Source organism: Rhamphochromis longiceps, linkage group LG4, assembly GCF_057381845.1.
Source record: "Rhamphochromis longiceps isolate RC_006_pf linkage group LG4, R_longiceps_female_GT1.1, whole genome shotgun sequence".
Taxonomy (NCBI): Eukaryota; Metazoa; Chordata; class Actinopteri; order Cichliformes; family Cichlidae; genus Rhamphochromis; species Rhamphochromis longiceps.
In genome coordinates, this window is record NC_140560.1 from 23228631 (window position 1) to 23250748 (window position 22118).

General features: G+C 41.3%; 3 protein-coding genes across 4 annotated transcripts in view; 1 reads left to right on the forward strand and 2 right to left on the reverse strand.

Moving 5' to 3' along the window:
• LOC146671610 (nuclear GTPase SLIP-GC-like) overlaps positions 1–22118 on the reverse strand; it is a 158835-nt gene that overhangs the window by 86010 nt on the left and 50707 nt on the right. The gene's annotated exons all lie outside the window — the stretch shown is intronic.
• LOC146671611 (nuclear GTPase SLIP-GC-like) overlaps positions 1–22118 on the reverse strand; it is a 129046-nt gene that overhangs the window by 54433 nt on the left and 52495 nt on the right. The gene's annotated exons all lie outside the window — the stretch shown is intronic.
• LOC146671613 (uncharacterized) lies at positions 842–3318 on the forward strand. Of its 2 annotated transcripts, none has more exons than XM_085405201.1 (6): positions 842–981; positions 1819–2057; positions 2155–2266; positions 2581–2669; positions 2783–2943; positions 3107–3318. In XM_085405201.1, exons 3-6 carry the CDS (start codon positions 2211–2213, stop codon positions 3134–3136), a joined length of 336 nt encoding a protein of 111 aa, XP_085261327.1. In that variant the 5' UTR covers positions 842–981; positions 1819–2057; positions 2155–2210; the 3' UTR covers positions 3137–3318. The 2 variants fall into 2 exon arrangements, with proteins under 2 accessions (XP_085261327.1, XP_085261328.1); XM_085405202.1 differs by having other exon boundaries at positions 933–981; positions 1823–2057.

Here is a 22118-nt window from a genome sequence, read left to right on the forward strand (position 1 = left end):
CACAAAGTTCAAGTGAACAAGACAGTACAGCCGGTTTGTCAAAAACTGCGGCATCTACCACTCAGCATACGTGAGGAGGTGTCAGCTGAATTTAAACGTCTACTCCAAGCAGACATCATCGAACCAGTGGATGCAGCTGAATGGGTGAGTCCTCTAGTGGTTGCAAGAAAAAGTAAGGGAGGCTTAAGACTTTGTGTGGATCTGCGTGAACCTAACAAGAGTGTGATCATGGACTGTTACCCTCTTCCTCACATGGAGGATTTGTTCACACAGCTGGCTGGGGCTACACATTATAGCCAGATTGATTTAAGTTCAGCTTATCATCAACTGCCTCTTCACCCTGATAGCCAAAGCCTCACAGCATTCATAACCCATGAAGGACTCTTCCAATTTACCCGAGTCCCATTTGGACTTGCTTCAGCCCCTTCTGCCTTCCAAAAGATGATGCAAACAGTCCTAAGAGACCAGACAGGAGTACAGAACTACTTGGATGACATAATAGTGTATGGACATTCCAGAGAAGAGCATGATGAATGATTACAGGCTGTCATCCCCCAGATAGCAAGGAGACATTGAACAGATGTTGATTTTCCATCTGAACCATCAGAATCGTCAGGATTGAAATGTCAACACAAAACCAATGTTGAAACAACATTGAAATACTGATGAAACCTTACACTGACATTGAAATAACATTGATTCACTGTTGTTCTGTCATCGTTGATTGTTGATCTATTTATAGTTGACAAGGTGACAACAATCACGTTGAAAAACCATCGATTTATGGTTGAGCGGGAAATTAAAGCTGCTACCACTTGGACTATTCCGCAGCACCCCTATCACATTGGTACATCCCTCCAGGTAACCATTGTCTTGGTTGTAGAGCTTGTAGAGCGGGACATTAGATTTACTCTCAGCGGAATTGACCGGAGAAGGCATCAGTTCATGCACTGCACTGGCCTGCACCACGATTAGTATAAGGTAAGAATGAATGACTTTTGTTCTATTAGTTATTTCCACGGTTGCATTTGAATAACAGTAAAAAAAAAAAAAAAAACTTGTTAATGTAAAGTTTCGGATAAAATGTGGGAGCCCGAAATTGTGTCTACTTTCATCTTACAATCCGGCAACAAATAAATTGCACTGCGAACAAAGTCTATCAACAAAGAAAACATTTTCGTTTCATACTTTTCCGTTATATTCCCTTACAAAGCTAGCTTTAACGCTTCGAGGGTTCCTTTGTTCTTGCCGTCGCCTCGGCGCTTGACCCAGACTTTCGCTCTGTAGTTGCTTTTTAGCATAGTACTACAAACAATTGTAAATCTGTGATATATGATTGATAAACGTAAAGGTAACTGTATAAATGTGTTCAATGACTTTGTTACTTTTAATGATTGGTGAGCACCCGCTTCGATTCGCACTCAATTCAAACTTTATGTTGCACGCTCACCTAACTTTACGCTGCACGCTCACCTAACTTGCGTTTGCACCTTTTGTCCACACGTAAACTGCGTTTAGCATTTACGTGTGGACGAGGAAGACGGAGAAAACGCAGCGTCAAAGGTGTGCGCCTATTTTGACACCACACTGTGCGCCATGTTTTTGTCTCGGTGCCATGAATTCCTACAATGGCAGACTTAGACAAAATACTGTTAATTTTATTATCTTCAGTGTTTAAATGCTTACATATACGGGTTTGCTTGTAATTGTTGCCTATATACATTTTAAGCTATTATTTATTATTTAGTTCAATCAATAGATCAAGTTTTGTAGTGACTATGAAATATATTGTAATTATCTGTTTCCTGTTTATCCTAGACAGGGCAAAAAAGGACTCCAAATTAAAAAAAAGATAAAAATGAAAGACTGGTGCATTGTGCAGTTTAGCACTGGTGGTACAGAAATAGTCCCTAGATCATGGATAAATGGGGAGAAATTGTCATGGCCTCCATATCCTCCGTGAGACACATTCAGGATCCACGACACAGTAAAGAGGAGAGTTCATCCTGGTGCAACATGGCTCACCTATGCACCAGTCCGACTTCTAATAAGCCATGGTGGGTATCATCTGGATTGGTGTTGTATAAATGTAACAATAACAAGTTTTTCGTGTCCTAATTTATGTCTGGCCATACATTGTGTTTGTACTTCCAGACACATTTCACGAAGCAGAACGCAGTCTTCAGAAATATCTAAGTGAACACTGTGATATGTCTGACCTTCAGTCCGAAGCTGAAACTCAGACCAGTCATAAAAGAAAGCACAAGTAAAACTTTTTTTTATTTCACAAACATATCTTTGATTGCTAAGAATTTATGATCTTGTCTTTTATACATATCTGTGGTGCTTGCATACTGCAATATCACCACATAATATAGTCCAAAAAGTGGAAGCTTGTAAACTTTTTATAAATGCAAAGCCGTGTACACTTGTGCACTTCAAAAATTCCTTGTATACTGTACCTTCTTGCACATCTGTTTCCTGTGTGTGTTGTTATAAATCAAACTGTAACTTTAGGAAAAAACATTCCAAAAGCACATTTGTAATTACTTATGACCGCTTTCAACTTTTTTTCTTTAGACCAAATCCCCTGTACACATATAGTGACTCAGAGGATGAGCAGCCCACCAAAAAATGGTTTCCCCAGGCCCCTCGAGTGAAAATACCAGGTAATAAAATACTGTCTAGTGTCTTTGTACATATCTGTGTGTGACACAAGGAAACGTTTGACAAGTTGTCTGTATTCTTAAATACTTAAAAAAAAATTTTCTTTTTCTGTCAGACCTGACGAGAGCTGTTAATGAACTCCGTGAGGAGGTCAGAGCCATCCGCAATGAATCGGTAGATGCTGGGGTACTGCCTCTGGATTTGCCCTTGCACAACATTGAGGAGCTAAACAATGCAGAGGCAGCTCTTCAATCACAAGAGGCAAATAAGGCAATGGTAAGTATATAAAGGTTATGTACACTTTGTAACTATAAATTGTAATAGCTGTCAGATGTGATTTAAATACATAACAACGGCCTGTTGATTAAACACACAAGCACTTGCCTACACATTTAAGACATGAGACATGCTAATTCCATCTCTTAAAATGTGTCTATAGGTGAGACGCTTTGCCTTGATTGGAGCCTGACGCAGCAGTTAGGGGCAAACTCTATGTCCGAGTTTGTCTTTGCACAAGCAGTGCAGAAATGGCTCCGATACGCCCCAGATCGTTTGGGTGGGTGCAGGACGCACATCATGCAAAAAAATTACAAACTTCTGTGAATCATATAAACGTAAATAGGAAACTGTCTTTTAATAAAGTATTTAGCAAACGAAACATGCCTATTGACCTTTTTTTGTTTATTTTTTTTCTCTCTTACATCACATGCAATGCTTTCTTATTTTAGGATATTAATATTGACATGATACATTGTGAGACATTTGGGTTTTTTTTATAAAGGGTGTCCAATTTAAGGAATAAGTACAATTATGTGTTTAGGTGGTTGAAGTATTGATGGAAACATGCAGTAGTTTAGTATTGGTTAAAATACCTATAAAGAAAGGTAGATTTCCAGTCATGATTTAACTGTTGTTTTAATAAAAAGCAACTGTGCGAAAGACGTGGAAAATCAACACCATAGCTCAACAGTGTTTCAATATCAGAATCTGACATTGTTTCAATGTCAGCAGTATTAGAAAATATAACGTTGAATCAACGTCAGGTTTCAACATTGATTCAACATCAAAACCTGACGTTGTTTCAACGTTAAAAAAGGGTGCAAGAGTGACGTTAGGTCAACGTCACACTTCAACGTTGATTCAATGACACAGCCTGATATTGACTCAACATTGTTTCAATGTTTCCTTGCTATCTGGGCCAACGCCTGAAGGATGTCGGTCTGCAGATCAACTTCAACAAAAGTTCATTTGGAAAGACATCTATTCTGTTCTTGGGACACGTCATTTCCAAGGATGGCCTAAGCCCCAGCCCAGACCACCTGACGGCCATCGCCAAAGCTCCTGCACCAAAAGACATGGCTGCTCTTTGTTCCTTCTTAGGCTTGACTTTGTGGTTCAGCAAATTCCTACCAAACTATACAACTGTGGTTGAACCACTCCATAAGCTACTTCGGACAAGTCAGACGGCTGAACTTCAATGGACTGATACAGCAAATGAAAGCTTCAACAAACTGAAGGAAATGCTACTAAAAAGCCCAGCACTGGCAATCTTCAACCCAAATCTGCCAACGTTCATCACCGCTGATGCGTCAGATTATGGTCTTGGAGCTGTTCTGACCCAGATGAACTCAAACAATGAGCAACGGGTTGTTGCTTTTGGTTCCCGCACCCTGTCCCCAGCCGAGAGGAATTATTCAACAATTGAAAAAGAAGCCCTCGCCTGCGTATGGGCCATCGAAAGATAGAGGAAGTACATATGGGGACGCAGATTTACTCTGAGAACTGATCACCAGGCCCTCACCACCCTGTTAAGTACTAAGGGGATGAACAGAGCTGGCATGAGGATAGCACGTTGGTCAGCCAGACTGATGTGTTTCCAGTATGACTTAGAGTACCGTCCAGAAAGCCAAAATGTTATCGCTGACTGTATGTCCCGTGTTCCCCTGCATACCACAAACACAAGTGAAGACTCTGAACAGGACTTAATCACAGAGATTGCTGAAATTTCTCCTCAGCTAACAACGCTTCCACTGGCTGACTTCAAAGCAGAATGTGAAGACTGTCCTGAATTAACAAAACTAAGACAGATCGTTCTTTCGGGCTGGCTGAAAGTATGCAAATCCTTACTAGATGACGTCAAACCCTACTTCCTGGTCCAACATGAACTGGCAGCAGAGTCACCGCTGATATTTAGAGGAACACGGCTGATCGTTCCCAAATCGCAGGGTGAAAAAGTAGTGCATCTAGCCCATGAAGGACATCAAGGCATGGTCCGAACCAAACAACGCCTGAGAGATCTATATTAATGGCCAAACATGGATGAGCTGGTCCACTAAATATTGTCCACATGCACAACCTGCCAATCATGTGACAAGACAGCAGCTGTTTCGCCTGCACCGTTACAACCCATCAAATTCCCAGAGGGTCCGTTTCAACATGTTGCTGTCGACATTGTTGGTCCGTTTGAACAAGGAACCTATGACTGCAGGTTTGCCATCACACTAGTCGACTATTTCAGTAAGTGGCCTGAAGTCGCATTCACACCAAATGCCTCAACTGCGACAGTGGTTGCATTCCTGACTTCTATTTTTGCTTGTGAAGGAAATCTTTATGAAATTACAACTGATAATGGTCCACAGTTCACATCAGCTGCCTTTGCTAAGTTTCTCGCTGAAAGGGGCATAAAACACATCAGGACAAGCGTCTATCATCCTCAAGCAAATGGATGTGTGGAGCGCTTTAATAGAGTCCTGAAGGACTCCATACAGACAGCACAAGCTACTCAGCAACCATGGAAAACTGTGATTACAGAACCGCTTCAAAATAATCGAGCTACTCCCCATGCTACAACCGGTGAGTCCCCTTTCCAGCTCCTCAGAGGAAGAGCCATGCGGACTAAACTCAATATCCTGCCACCACCGAAGGATGCTGGGCAATATGACCACATCAGATCCAAAGTAACATTGACACAGAAAAGAAGTGCACTTTACACAGACAGAAAGAGAGGTGCTAAACCTACTATAGTGACTATGGGTGCTTCAGTGAGAGTACGGAAGCCATTCCATGTGGGAAAAGGAGAGCCACAATACACCAACCCGCTGGAGGTACAGCAGCAGACGGGTGAGAGTTCTTTCATCCTCAGCGATGGGAGAAGATGGAATGCAGCACGTCTCTCACTCGTCCCAGAGAACTCAAAACACACGCAAAGAGCTGATACAGAGGCGGAAAACATCAGCTCAGCACAGACTGCTACACGTCCCACCCTGCAGAGGGACAGACAACCACCAAGATGGACAAAAGACTTGATTATGAAAAAGGTCAGAGGTAAAAAAGAAAGGAGAAATATGCAGATGTGAGAAATGACTGTGAATGAAAAGTGCATTTGAGTTTCATTACCTATCTTTAATTCCAGCTGTGACTTCTAATGAGCTGAGAAGAAGGCACATGTTTGTTCCTTTTGATTCAGCGTTGATCCGGGGCACGTTTACTTTGCCATTACAGTTCTTTTATCAGGATATATATAAAACTGTTCTGAAGTTACTAATTGCCTCAAAAGTAAAAGGCTGTTGAATGTTTCATGTTGTGCTGCAAGGGAGAGAGTATTATTTGAGAAAAGGGGGAGATGTTGTGTTTACAAGGTTCTATAATAAAGGAAGAAAATTAGTACTTTGATGTTACCCTGTCAGACCAGGGGTGCCACTAATGAGCCTGGGCAAGAGAGAGGAGAGAAGAAGAAAGTAGAGAGAGAGGTAAAAGGATGGAGTGCCGCTGTAAAACCTGAAATAAAGTGTTGAACCCAGACGTCGTCTCCGCTACCTGATTACAAACTCAACAATGTATTTTGTTAGCGTCTCTTCTGAAGCCTGATTTTTCCACTTTAAAGACTTTTAAGACTTAATGTTGCAGCAGTTATCCTCTTGAATACGGTCCGGTTTTGCTAACATAGTTGATAACATGTAACTATGGTCCTGTTTGTCAATATCCACTGTTACGGCAGTGTCATCCAGATGTATGTCATTTTAAATCAAGATGGCAGTACTGGCGGCAGATGTCATCCTGTGGTTGGATTTTGCAAGTGTCTGACCAAAATTACCGTTGCCTGACACTTTGCTTGACAAACCTGGAGATTCACTTACCTCTGTGCCAGTACTTACCAAAATATTGTGTCTTGCACCTCTCCCAGTTGACCTCACATGAATACATGGAAAACTGAAAATAGTTGGAACTCATGTGCTCCTCGGGCGACAGTTTCCATATAGAAGCATAACAAAAGAATGAGGAACTTTTTATTTAATGTTGTTTTTTATAACACAACACATTTTGTATAGTTATAGATTTTATTAACCTTTGAGTCCATGGTGAAGGCATTTTCTTCAAAATGAGCACTGTTAAGACGAGATGGTCCAGGTTTCCAGTTCATCCTTTTTTATGTTTGCCAGGGACTGATTCAGTCTTGCTGCATCACCTACAGGAAAACTGAATAAAAAAAAACAGAACATGCAACTATGACAATTATTTTACTGGCTACTGTAAGAAAATGCAATAGTTGTTTTAAAAAGATTTTTTTAAAAAAAATCTTGAAAAAAGGAACATACAGCCACAGAATTTTTATACAAATACACTGCTGAACAGACTTGAATCTTCAGATTATGTTAAATAAATATGTGATTATGAGTTTGGTAAAACCAACATAAAAACATGACAATGTTACTTTATATCATGGAATATTTGTAGGGGATCAGTATGTTAACAGCACTGGAGAGGAGATGTGTGATGTATTGAATGCACCATATATTACAGATTCAGAGAATAGACATTTCTTACATATTAGCAACTTTCATACATAGTGAAAATAAAATATAAAGATGGGGTCACATAATTTAACAGATTATTAACTCACTAAATCAAAATCTTCCATAAAGGAAACAAAAAAAGCAGCCTTTTTCTTTTTAACTAAAGTCAAAGATTTAACCAACAGGTTTAAGTCGTTTTTCCAGTAAGCTAGTGTTGGTTTAGTCTTAAAAAAGCGACATTTATGTATAAAATGCTTGCACAAGATTAATAACACATTAACACCATAATTAGCTTTCTTTTCTTTCAAAAACACTCCAAACATTATCATATTTAAGGTAAATGGGGTAATTTGAATCCCACTGGAATAAAGCCAGGTATGAAAATCCAACCAAAATATTTGTATAAAATTGCACAAAAAGAATAGATGGTCCAAATCCTCCTCTTCTGTTTCACAAAATACCCAATTACCCGTTTCTATTTTGAATCTCTCACTAAGGAGTCTATTTGTCGGGTAAATTTTATTCAAGATTTTAAATTGGACTTCTTTCCCTTTAGGAGGGATAGGGAAGGTGATATAATCAGTTCTTATTTTTTCAATTTCTTCCCTTTGGAAATCTTTTAATATGTAATTACGTCTAAGTAAATTTGGAGAATAAAGACTCCTTAATGAAGATCTAAGAAACTTATTGTTGCATTTAACATCACAAAATTGAATACCATCTATATATAATTGCCTTAACTTGGGGGAGATGTCAGAATATATTATATCATTTACAACTATGTTTTTAAGTGACAATGGAATGGATTTTATAACCCGATTAAATTTACTTTTAGAACATTGGATATTAATCCAATTCGAAGTACGCATCAAGCCGAGTGTCACTACCCGATCCGTACCGGAAACCCGATCGGTACCCCGCATGCGCGAAAGGTGTCTACTTCCGGTCGAAGCATTTTACGATAGTTACAGGTCAGAGTATCTGTTAAGATGTTAAGAATAACAAGTATCTCTTAAAATGTTTCGATAATGACACATTTAATATAATGTAGACAAAAACAAAAAAATAAAAAGATAGTGACAGATCGGGACTCCCGATCCTTACTGCGCATGTGCAAAGTCGGACCGTACAAATCGGGTCTACCCGGGGGGGTGCCAAGATGGCGGAGTGAGTAGACGCTCTCTACCGAGTTCTGCACAGAAAGTTCGTGAACAACGGTAAAACCTCAACTTTATGCTGCTAACACTAACAATTCACTAAATAAGAGAAGATACAGCAATCATAGGGCAAGAAGCAGCAGAATGCCGAATCAGAAAGGAGCGAAAAGGGGACTGGAAAGTTCCGAGTCTAAGATAGCGCCTGAGAATGCTAACGAGGAGAGTGCTACGCCCAGCAACGTGCTAATGGATAGCTTCCATAACTACGCAGCTACTACGGTGGCACTCACGTTAGCCGAAGAAGAAATGGATGAGTTCCCACCTCTCCCTGTTACACCTCTCAAATCGCCAGCTCCGAAGAAGGTGATGTACGAACGCAGCAACTCTGACCCAGTTGATGTAAATGAGATAATTTCTCGTCTGTCGGCACTAATAAACACCAGGTCTGATAACATTGAGAGCATGGTGAGAGAGAACTCGAACATGGTGAAAGAGAATACGCTCCAGATTGAGGGTCTCAAAAAGACGATTGATTTTGTGTGCGCGGAAATGAAAGATATGAAGGGGAAAGTTTGCGACTTGGAAAAAAAAGTAACTAAAGAGGAAGGTCGAGTGGACAACTGCCAACAGAGAATCTCTGAGTTGGAAAGATATTCCAGGAGGTGGAATCTCAGACTACATGGAGTCAGGGAGGCTGAGAAAGAAGACGTAAGGGGAAAGGTGACTGTGATATGCCAGTCTGTTCTGCCAGAACAAAATCATAGGCTGCCTGACGTCATCTACACCGACTCGGAGCCAAGCGACAAGGTAGCACCAGACCTAGAGGCATCATCGTGCAGTTCACCTCCCGAATCTACAGAGATGTTGTATGGAAAGCAGCCAAAACATCCTCCTACCTGCAGGACAATCATTTGAGGTTCGCTGAAGATCTGTCCAGGGAGGACAGAGAACGTCGTGACAAACTGTGGCCGATGATAGACAAAGCCCGTAAGGAGGGTAAGCCGGCTTATTTCGTGGGAGGCCGAGGATTCATCAGTGGATCAGAAGTTTTCCCTCCTTCATAGAGACGCTTATTCAGTCTCCGAAATGACATTTCTGTAAGCTTGTTCACATGGTGAACTTGATATTTTCACCCTCAGGTTAAAGTTTTATTTTGTGTTGAAGAGTGTGTTTATCTATAAAAAGCTATATTTAAACCATAGCAGATAGTTAAATACTGTATTTTTATAAGCTTAGTCACTCAGGGTTTTTACTGTTCTACTACCTAAATTGTGCAGCACCCGGTCCCCTTATCCTATAGATCTATTCTTAGCTGTAGAAGTTTAGAACTTACTTTTTCTCTTTCTTTTTTCTAATAACTTTGTCTTTTTCATATGTTTCTCTTAATACCAGGGGTTTAAGACAAACATGTAAACGCAAAGCTTTGTTTTTATTTGCCAAACAATTTAAAACAGATTTTTGCTTTTTCCAAGAGAGTCATTCCACACCTGCTGATACAAATTTTTGGAAATCACAATGGGGTAATGAAGTCTGGTTGTCCCATGGCTCTGAGCGTTCTGCTGGAGTTGCCACGCTTAAAAATTATTTTTCTGGAGATGTGTTACACTCTGACTGTGACACCTTAGGACACTACCTCTGCTCACTAATCAGACACAATAACAGTACTTTCATTGCAGTAAATATATATGGTTACAATAATAAAACTGAAAATGATAAATTACTTGACTCCTTAGAAGAAAGAATTAATTTCTGGCTCTCCAAATACCCAAATTCAGTCCTCTTAATTGGTGGAGACTTTAACATTGCTTTAGACAATACGGTTGATAGGTGGCCTCCAGGGCAGCAGTCTTCATACAGTGCAAACTTAAAAAAATTTCATGGGAAAATTTAATCTTGTGGATATTTGGAGAGAAAAATTTCCAGATGATAGACTCTTTACTTGGAGCAATAAGACAGGATCCAGGCAATCACGTATCGACTTTTGGCTTGTTTCTGACTGTATTGATAAAGATAATATTACCGTTAATATACTTGCCACCCCCCTCACTGATCATAGAGCAATTCACATTAACGTCCAGCTGTTTACACTGGATACTATACCTCATAAATTCTCTTATTGGAAGTTAAATAATTATTTACTAAAAGATAAAATGGTTAACATGCAGATTAATAAATTAATTGTTTATTATTGGAACAAAGCTAACAGAGAGAAGTCCTTTTGTACCAATTGGGAACTTTTTAAATTTGAAGCATGCAAATTCTTGAGAAGATACAGGAGTCAAATTGCTAAATTAAGGAAAGCTGAAGAACAAGAAGTAATAAGCAGAATTGCCTCTTATTACCAGAAGTCCCCAGAAGAAATCTCAGAGGAAGATAAATTAACTTTACTAGAACTTCAAAATAAATTGGACGGTTTATATCGACGCAAGGCTGAGGGTGCTTTCATAAGATCCAGGAAGAGGTGGCTGGAGGAGGGCGAACAAAATTCTGCTTACTTTTTCAGACTTGAAAAATACAGATCAAAAACAAACTCTATTCATCAACTAAATATTAATGGCATTGTCTCTGACAATCCTAGAGAAATTTCACATTTCTGTGCCGAATTCTATACTAAACTATACAACTCAAAATATAATGAGGCTGTCTCAACAGGATTTTTCAATAATATTAAAAACCTAAAATCTATTGTTGTGGAAGATAGAAGTTATTGTGACAGCCCTCTGACTGTGGAGGAAGTTTGTAATTCCATTTCTGCACTTAAGGCCAATAAATCTCCCGGCACAGATGGTTTGACTGCAGAGTTTTATAAATCATTTTCTAATCTCCTGGCTCCATTTTTACTGCAGGTTTTTACAGAAAGTATAGAGAATAACACCCTCCCCCCTTCCCCCCTTCTCTTACTCAAGTTCTCATAACACTTATTCCAAAACCAAACAAAGACTTACTCTTTATTGATAATTGGAGACCCATCTCCCTGCTTAATAATGACTATAAGGTTATGGCTTTAATACTTGCTAACAGAATTAAAGAGGTCTTGGAAACAATTATTGATGAGACACAATCAGGCTTTATGAGAAACAGACACATTTCTAATAACATTAGACTGGTTTTGGATTTACTTGATTACTCTGATTTGGTATCTGACAATAGCTTCATTCTCTTCCTGGATTTTTATAAGGCTTTTGATACAATTGAACATCAATTTATTTTCCACTCTTTGGAAAAATTTGGCTTTGGCAAGTTTTTCTGTAAAGCTGTCAAAACCTTATACACAAATGGCAATAGTTCTATTAAAATGATTAACGGCTCCACCCCGAGATTTGACCTGAAACGTGGTATTCGCCAAGGATGTCCTATTTCACCATATTTATTTTTACTTTGTACACAAATTCTTGCAACTAATATTTCAAACAGTGTTGTACAAGGAATCACCATAGCTGATAAGGAGCTCGTCATCAGCCAGTTAGCCGATGACACCACACTCTTCTTGAAGAATGCAAACCAAATCCCTCCAGCTCTTACTGTGATTAGTGATTTCTCTGAGGCCTCTGGTTTATGCCTAAATCTAAAAAAGTGTGAGTTACTAGCAATTAAAGACTGCCCTGCAAATACTATCTGTAATATCTCTGTTAAACAAGAAGTCACATACTTGGGACTGTTAATATCCAAAGACCAAAAATCAAGATGCTCTTCAAACTTCACTCCAATTATACAGAAAACCCTAAAAAAGTTCAACCAGTGGCTGCAAAGGGACTTGTCTTTGAAAGGTAGAGTGTTAATTACTAAAGCAGAAGGGATATCCCGATTAACATATGCTGCTCTCTCCTTACATCTGGATAAGAAAATTAGTAAAGATATTGACCGTATGCTCTTTAATTTTATATGGAAAAACCGTATTAGAAAAACTGTTGTGATGAATAAGTACGAATCAGGTGGGCTTAACGTCTTAGACTTTTCTACTTTAAATAACACTTTCAAAATTAATTGGGCTAAACATTTTCTTAAAAACCCTACCTCTATCTGGAACTTTATACCACATTATATTTTCTCTCGTTTTGGTGGCTTTAATTTTGTTTTAAATTGTAATTACAATGTTGAGAAACTCCCTGTAAAGCTTTCATCCTTCCATAAGCAGGTCCTCTTAGCGTGGACCCTCATTTATAAACACAACTTCTCACCTCACAAACACCTTATCTGGAACAACAGAGATATTTTATATAAAAATAAATCACTTTTCCTGGAAACTTGGGTCCAAAATGGGATCCTATTGGTGGCTCAGCTGGTTAATAAAGAGGGACAACTACTTACATACGATGACTTTATTGCACTATATAATTTTCCAATCAGTGTTCAGGAATTCTCAATGGTGCTTGGTGCCATACCCTCAGGGACTTTAATGTCATATAAAAACACTGACAGCTCAATCTCTACCTCAGTCACTCTCCCTGATCCAGCTGAGTCACCAATAGGAAAAATCTGCTTTTCACAGGAACTTGGTAACAGCAATAAGAGAATACGTAGTTTATTCCAAGAAGATATCGTCTCTCTCCCATATATAATATCTTATTGGAACCGATTTGTTCCAGATATCAAGTGGAAGACAGTCTGGATGGTCCCCCATAAATATTTGATTGTAAATAAGGTGAAAGAAGTCTCATTTAAAATTCTACATAAATGTTATCCAGCCAGTCACTACATGGTAAAATTTAAAAGGGACATTAATACTAATTGTACTTTCTGTGGGGATCATCCAGAAACTGTGACACATCTTTTTTGGTACTGTTCTTTTACACAGACATTCTGGAAGGAATTTAGCAGGTTTGTTATTGTCCATATTTTAAGGGAGTTTTCTTTACGATGGGAAAATGTTTTATTCTGTTTCTTTAATTTCCCCAAGAAGTATGATAAATGTTTTTTCATGATAAATTTGTTAATACTTTTAGCTAAATTTTTTTATCCATAAATGTAAGTTTACTAACAAAACACCATATTTCTGTCATTATTTTAAGGATGTGGAAATGTACATACAATCAATATCAGACTCCACCAACAAAAAGGCTCTCAAAACAATATATGTATGTGAATTTTTGCGTGTATTCTTATAATTGTTACCTTTTTCTTTTACCCTTGGCTTTTTGTGTTAATGTTCTGTTGTTTTGTATACTTCATCTGTTCGTATGTTGTATAGCCTACTCATTGTTTGTTAAATAAAGTTAAAAAAAAAAATCGGGTCTACCCGATCCGTACCGCGCATGTGCAGGGGTTTTCTTTTTCTTCTGTTCGTTTAATGGCAGTGTACTCCCCAGTGTACGAGGATACCGCCACCTGCTGACTGAGCAAATGAACCCTATTGTAAACTGAATTAGCGTCATTACAAACGTGTGTTAAATTTGATTTAGTGATAATCGAGTGTGTTTATGCTTGTCTGTGTGGAGAGGATTGTTGGAAAAGTGATGATAATGTCCGCTGTCACTGTCAATTGCCAGTAAACACTTCATCTGGCTGCTGAATCTTCACGTGACATAGTATAAAGTCTGTATTATTAACTCTGTCATTAGGCACCATTCTTCACCACGGCCTCTCTGTGTGAGGATCTAAACGTATTCTACGGTAGATTCGACACAGCGAACACCATGAGACCGGACAGTGTGCGCACCGCGGATGACGTCAGTGCGCACACTGTGTCTGAGGAGGATGTGCGGAAGTGCTTCAGGAAGGTGAACGCACGCAAAGCTACTGGTCCGGACGGGATTCCCGGCCGCGTCCTCAAGTCATGCGCGGCTCAGCTGGCTGGAGTGTTCACACACATCTTCAACCTTTCCCTCTCTCTGTCTGTAGTCCCAGCCTGCTTCAAAATGGCCACCATCGTCCCTGCACCCAAATCCTCCACCATCTCCTCATTGAACGACTGGCGACCTGTAGCCCTGACCCCCATCGTGAGCAAATGCTTCGAGAAGCTGGTCAGGGACTTCATCCGCTCTGCACTACCCGACTCACTGGACCCTCTACAGTTCGCATACCGCCACAACAGGTCCACTGATGATGCCATAGCCCTGACACTACATACTGCCCTGTCACACCTGGAGAAGAGAGACACGTATGTGAGAATGCTGTTTGTAGATTACAGCTCAGCATTCAATACCATCGTTCCCTCGAAGCTGGACAGGAAACTGCAGGATCTAGGACTGAGCAGCTCCCTCTGCAGCTGGATCCTTAGCTTCCTGTCTGACAGACGCCAAGTGGTCAGACTGGGCAGCATCACCTCATCCCCCATCACACTGAACACTGGTGCTCCACAGGGGTGTGTACTGAGCCCTCTCCTATACTCACTCTACACCTACTACTGCACAGCCACTAACAACTCCAACATCATTGTGAAGTTTGCGGACGACACTACAGTGGTGGGTCTTATCACCAATGGTGATGAGACGGCTTACAGGGAGGAGGTCAGCGCCCTGACCCACTGGTGTCAAGACAACCATCTCACCCTCAACGTCGCAAAGACAAAGGAGTTGATAGTGGACTTCCGGAGGTGCAGAGAAGTACACACCCCCATCACCATCAATGGCGCTGCTGTGGAGAGAGTGAGCAGCTTCCGGTTCCTTGGTGTACATCTGGCTGAGGATCTTACGTGGTCAGTACACACAAACAAAACAGTGAAGAAGGCGCAGCAGCGCCTCTTCTTTCTCAGGAGACTGAAAAGATTCGGCATGAGCCCCCGCATCCTCAGGACCTTCTATCACTGTGCCATTGAGAGCATCCTCACTGGATGCATCACCACCTGGTATGGCAACAGCACCGCCTACAACTGCAAAGCTCTCCAGCGAGTAGTGCGGTGCTCTGAACGGATAATTGGAGGTGAGCTTCCCTCCCTCCAAGACATCTACAGGAAGCGCTGCCTGAGGAAAGCGGGGAGGATCATCAAGGACTCCAGTCACCCCAGCCATAAACTGTTCAGACTGCTTCCCTCAGGAAGGAGGTTCTGCAGCATCCGATCCCGAACCAGCAGACTGAGAGACAGCTTCTTCCATCAGGCCATCAGACTGCTGAACACGTCATAGACACCTCACCTTCACTACTGGAACTTCAACATTATGCACTACATACTGTACAGTAATGCCACTGTTTTGCACATGTCTCAACTCTGTATATTTTTATATATTTTATTATTGTTTACTCTATTTAATTTGTAAAATATGTGTACACACACACACACACACACACACACACGTAGAAAAATATTTAGTATACACATCCAGAAATGCATATACTATTATATATTGTACATATATTTATTAGTTTCAGATGTAGCCATTCTTGTATTTTGCTTGTTTACACTATTGTATTTGCACAACTCTGTTGCTTGTGAAGCTGTACCAGCTGTACCAATGTACCTGCACATGTGATGTGACAATAAAAGTGATTTGATTTGATTTGATTCTTATTTTACGGCGCTGTTGTTCAATCGGGGAACGCTCTCTGTTGAGGAGAAAAGCAAAAATTTGTTGCGGATACGGATTATCCATTGTTTAAATGTCCCGGTAGTCGAAAAGGAGGCAGAGCTGTTGAGAAATGCTAGAGGTTAACTGGGCGCTAACCGTATCATTCAAATATCTTGAATGTCGCAATGTTGGCAAAGAGAGGAAGTGACGTAAGATTTGCGCATGCGGGGTACCGATCGGGTTTCCGGTACGGATCGGGTAGTGACCGAGAACGCGAAAAAGTCCCGGATGTGTTCTCGCTCCGCCCGTTTTATCGAGCATGCATCGGTGGTGACTTGTGTGGACACTGTCACTACCCGATCCGTACCGGAAACCCGATCGGTACCCCGCATGCGCGAAAGGTGTCTACTTCCGGTCGAAGCATTTTACGATAGTTACAGGTCAGAGTATCTGTTAAGATGTTAAGAATAACAAGTATCTCTTAAAATGTTTCCGATAATGAAACATTTAATATAATGTAGACAAAAATAAAAAAATTAAAAGATAGTGACGGATCGGGACTCCCGATCCTTACTGCGCATGTGCAAAGTCAGACCGTACAAATCGGGTCTACCCGATCCGTACCGCGCATGTGCAGGGGTTTTCTTCTTCTTCTGTTCGTTTAATGGCAGTGTACTCCCCAGTGTACGAGGATACCGCCACCTGCTGACTGAGCGAATGAACCCTATTGTAAACTGAATTAGCGTCATTACAAACGTGTGTTAAATTTGATTTAGTGATAATCGAGTGTGTTTATGCTTGTCATGTGTGGAGAGGATTGTTGGAAAAGTGATGATAATGTCCGCTATCACTGTCAATTGCCATCTGGCTGCTGAATCTTCACGTGACATAGTATAAAGTCTGTATTATTAACTCTGTCATTAGGCACCATTCTTCACCACGGCCTCTCTGTGTGAGGATCTAAACGTATTCTACGGTAGATTCGACACAGCGAACACCATGAGACCGGACAGTGTGCGCACCGCGGATGACGTCAGTGCGCACACTGTGTCTGAGGAGGATGTGCGGAAGTGCTTCAGGAAGGTGAACGCACGCAAAGCTACTGGTCCGGACGGGATTCCCGGCCGCGTCCTCAAGTCATGCGCGGCTCAGCTGGCTGGAGTGTTCACACACATCTTCAACCTTTCCCTCTCTCTGTCTGTAGTCCCAGCCTGCTTCAAAATGGCCACCATCGTCCCTGCACCCAAATCCTCCACCATCTCCTCATTGAACGACTGGCGACCTGTAGCCCTGACCCCCATCGTGAGCAAATGCTTCGAGAAGCTGGTCAGGGACTTCATCCGCTCTGCACTACCCGACTCACTGGACCCTCTACAGTTCGCATACCGCCACAACAGGTCCACTGATGATGCCATAGCCCTGACACTACATACTGCCCTGTCACACCTGGAGAAGAGAGACACGTATGTGAGAATGCTGTTTGTAGATTACAGCTCAGCATTCAATACCATCGTTCCCTCGAAGCTGGACAGGAAACTGCAGGATCTAGGACTGAGCAGCTCCCTCTGCAGCTGGATCCTTAGCTTCCTGTCTGACAGACGCCAAGTGGTCAGACTGGGCAGCATCACCTCATCCCCCATCACACTGAACACTGGTGCTCCACAGGGGTGTGTACTGAGCCCTCTCCTATACTCACTCTACACCTACGACTGCACAGCCACTAACAACTCCAACATCATTGTGAAGTTTGCGGACGACACTACAGTGGTGGGTCTTATCACCAATGGTGATGAGACGGCTTACAGGGAGGAGGTCAGCGCCCTGACCCACTGGTGTCAAGACAACCATCTCACCCTCAACGTCGCAAAGACAAAGGAGTTGATAGTGGACTTCCGGAGGTGCAGAGAAGTACACACGCCCATCACCATCAATGGCGCTGCTGTGGAGAGAGTGAGCAGCTTCCGGTTCCTTGGTGTACATCTGGCTGAGGATCTTACGTGGTCAGTACACACAAACAAAACAGTGAAGAAGGCGCAGCAGCGCCTCTTCTTTCTCAGGAGACTGAAAAGATTCGGCATGAGCCCCCGCATCCTCAGGACCTTCTATCACTGTGCCATTGAGAGCATCCTCACTGGATGCATCACCACCTGGTATGGCAACAGCACCGCCTACAACTGCAAAGCTCTCCAGCGAGTAGTGCGGTGCTCTGAACGGATAATTGGAGGTGAGCTTCCCTCCCTCCAAGACATCTACAGGAAGCGCTGCCTGAGGAAAGCGGGGAGGATCATCAAGGACTCCAGTCACCCCAGCCATAAACTGTTCAGACTGCTTCCCTCAGGAAGGAGGTTCTGCAGCATCCGATCCCGAACCAGCAGACTGAGAGACAGCTTCTTCCATCAGGCCATCAGACTGCTGAACACGTCATAGACACCTCACCTTCACTACTGGAACTTCAACATTATGCACTACATACTGTACAGTAATGCCACTGTTTTGCACATGTCTCAACTCTGTATATTTTTATATATTTTATTATTGTTTACTCTATTTAATTTGTAAAATATGTGTACACACACACACACACACACACACACACGTAGGAAAATATTTAGTATACACATCCAGAAATGCATATACTATTATATATTGTAAATATATTTATTAGTTTCAGATGTAGCCATTCTTGTATTTTGCTTGTTTACACTATTGTATTTGCACAACTCTGTTGCTTGTGAAGCTGTACCAGCTGTACCAATGTACCTGCACATGTGATGTGACAATAAAAGTGATTTGATTTGATTTGATTCTTATTTTACGGTGCTGTTGTTCAATCGGGGAACGCTTTCTGTTGAGGAGAAAAGCAAAAATTTGTTGCGGATACGGATTATTCATTGTTTAAATGTCCTGGTAGTCGAAAAGGAGGCAGAGCTGCTGAGAAATGCTAGGAGCTAACTGGGCGCTAACCGTATCATTCAAATATATTGAATGTCGCAATGTTGGCAAAGAGAGGAAGTGACGTAAGATTTGCGCATGCGGGGTACCGATCGGGTTTCCGGTACGGATCGGGTAGTGACAGACTTGGCACAGCTAAATATCCCAGAATGCATTTCGTCCAAAACTCAAAAACTTTTAAATATTACTCTTTATGGGTCACAAAATCAACTTTTAAGTTATTTTCAAGCGAGAATGTAGCTGTGTAAACTTCAAATATCTGCTCGATTTATCAAGATATCATATATTTCCAAACGTGCTCCGACGTTTTCGGAGATGTCTGTGACCCGCCAGCTCCATAGCAGACAGCGAGGTCGAGGATTATTAGAGCCGGTGTTCCAGATCTACTGGCGTTTAGATCAACTGGCGTTGGTCGAACAGATGTGTGGCAGACTTGCGTTTCAGGAGCTGCTACCGACAAACCAGCAAAAAAACGCCAAATGTGTCATCTGTGACACTTGTGAGGTTGTCTCAAACACACTCCGTCAGTCTTGATGCTGTTGAACAACAAAATGTTTAAAAATGTGGCGAGTTTACCTGGTGATATCCTCATGCGCGACGCGATCGCGAAAACAGCAAACAAGTAACACCACGCCGTTGTTGTTCACAGGACAGCAAGAGTAAACGATCGTGAGACTCTTGTCGTCGTTATCGTTCCCCTCGCACGGTTTATTTCTCCGAATTCAGCGTTTTTGCTTCACAACTACAGCGAGCAGTTTACTTTGTGCACTAACATGGAGTCGAGTCAACCAGCGCCACCTCTGGCCAAGTGCCACAGCCTACAGCCAGATCAGCCTGTGACACACATCTGCACCACGTTTGAATTCGTGTCATGCACATTTGTACCTTTCAATTGTCTCTGTTTGTGCGTCATGCAAACAAACCTTTGAAATGAATGAAATGATATCATGTATTTATTATCAGCCTACATTTGTACAAAATGCCAAATGACATACACATAAGAATCACCATCCTGATATCAATACTTTTGCCCATACGAAAAATGTCGTGAACACACTAATATTTCACCAGTGTTGTAACATCACATGTCGTTAGCGTAGTCTGTCTGTGTCTTTTCTCTGCAAACAAACATGTTAGAGTTGGTTGTTATATACAGTCTGCATAAGTGTGGTCAATCTAATAAACATTTATAAGGAGATGACAGTTACTGTGAATGTACAGCAGGTGATTAGTAATAAACAGTCAGACAATGACTCTGACAATCTCATTCAATCTTGCAGACTGAATGCACCTTCTGTGGAAAGTGGTACCACACGGTGTGTGTGGACTTCCCTTGTGCAGAAGGCGACTACAAATGTTGTGGGTGCTAAATAAACAGAAAAAAGTGATCCCTGTTGTCTTTGCTTACTGATTGTTTTTAGTGTTGACAATCCACATTGCTGGGATTGCATCTTTCAACATGTTTGTGGGTAGATTTAGATGTACCAGGGGTTAGTGCAGCCACTCAGCCTCTACTCACTGTGATCATAGCAGCAGGTGCAGATGTGTCACAAGTTAATCTAGTAGTGGGCTATGGTCATGTGTTAGTGGTGGGAACAGTCATATCCACTCACTCTCACTGGCTCTGTTTATTACTAATCACTGTGTAACTGCTGTGAATTCACAGTAACTGCCGTCTCCTTACAAATGTTCATTAGATTAACCACACTTATACAGACTGTATATAACTCCAGCCATGTTGATGGATTGCCTATATTGGCTGGAAATATTCATTTTCAGGGAAAAGACACAGACAGACGATGCTTACAGGATGTGATGTTACAACACTAATGAAATATTGATGTGTCATATTTGTCCAAGGCGTATTTCATTGTTATGGAAAAAGAGAATATCAAAATCATGATGACCAATTGGAGTGGTGATTTCTATGACTTTGTGTATATAATTTGGCATTTTGTACAAATGTAGGCTGATAATAAATACATGATATCATTTCATTCATTTCAAAGGTTTATTTGCATGACGCACAAACAGACACAATTGAAAGGTACAAATGTGCATGAAACGAATTCAAACGTGCTGCAGATGTGTGTCACAGGTTGATCTGGCTGTAGGCTGTGGCACTTGGCCAGAGGTGGCGCTGGTTGACTCGACTCCATGTTAGTGCACAAAGTAAACAGCACGCTGTAGTTGTGAAGCAAAAACGCTGAATTCGGAGAAATAAACCGTGCGAGGGGGACGATTACGACGACAAGAGTCTCCCGATCGTTTACTCTTGCTGTCCTGTGAACAACATCGGCGTGGTGTTACTTGTTTGCTGTTTTCGCGATCGCGTCGCGCGTGAGGATATCACCAGGTAAACTCGCCACATTTTTATACATTTTGTTGTTCAACAGCATCAAGACTGACGGAGTGTGTTTGAGACAACCTCACAAGTGTCACAGATGACACATTTGGCGTTTTTTTTGCTGGTTTGTCGGTAGCAGCTCCTGAAACGCAAGACTGCAACACATCTGTTCGACCAACGCCAGTTGATCTAAACGCCAGTTGATCTGGAACACCGGCGAGAACAGCGGACTCCCGACACATCGTTTTCAACCCCCCTGCGGTATTTTCGCTACTCAGGTTAAACAAACCCCAAACCCCAGTAGCTGTCTATTGTATTGAGTGTCCACTAAAATAAAAATAAAAGCGTTCTAACATCTCACCTGCTTGTTTTTATTAAGGTATGTACACGTACACTATTTTTATTAATAGAGATTTCACTACTGAGGTTAAACATGATATATAAGTCACTTAGATCACTTCTAAATGTTAATGTTTGGTTTATTTGAGTGTTTTATTTTTTCCTGAGTAAACCGGTTTGGCTGTGATTAAAGTTAAGCTTCATAACATATTACTCACAGTTAAATTAAGAGGGGACGGCAGTAAAAACTCCAGACCTGTGACATCATCAAGTACGCTGGCATTCCAATTGTACAAATCGCGAGTCCGTACTCACATTCTCTTTTTTCCCAAAAGCATAGCAGCAGCAGACTTTGTTGTGGTTATAAAACAAACGAGGAAATGAAATAATTTAAAAAAACGAAATATTTAATTACTTCCCG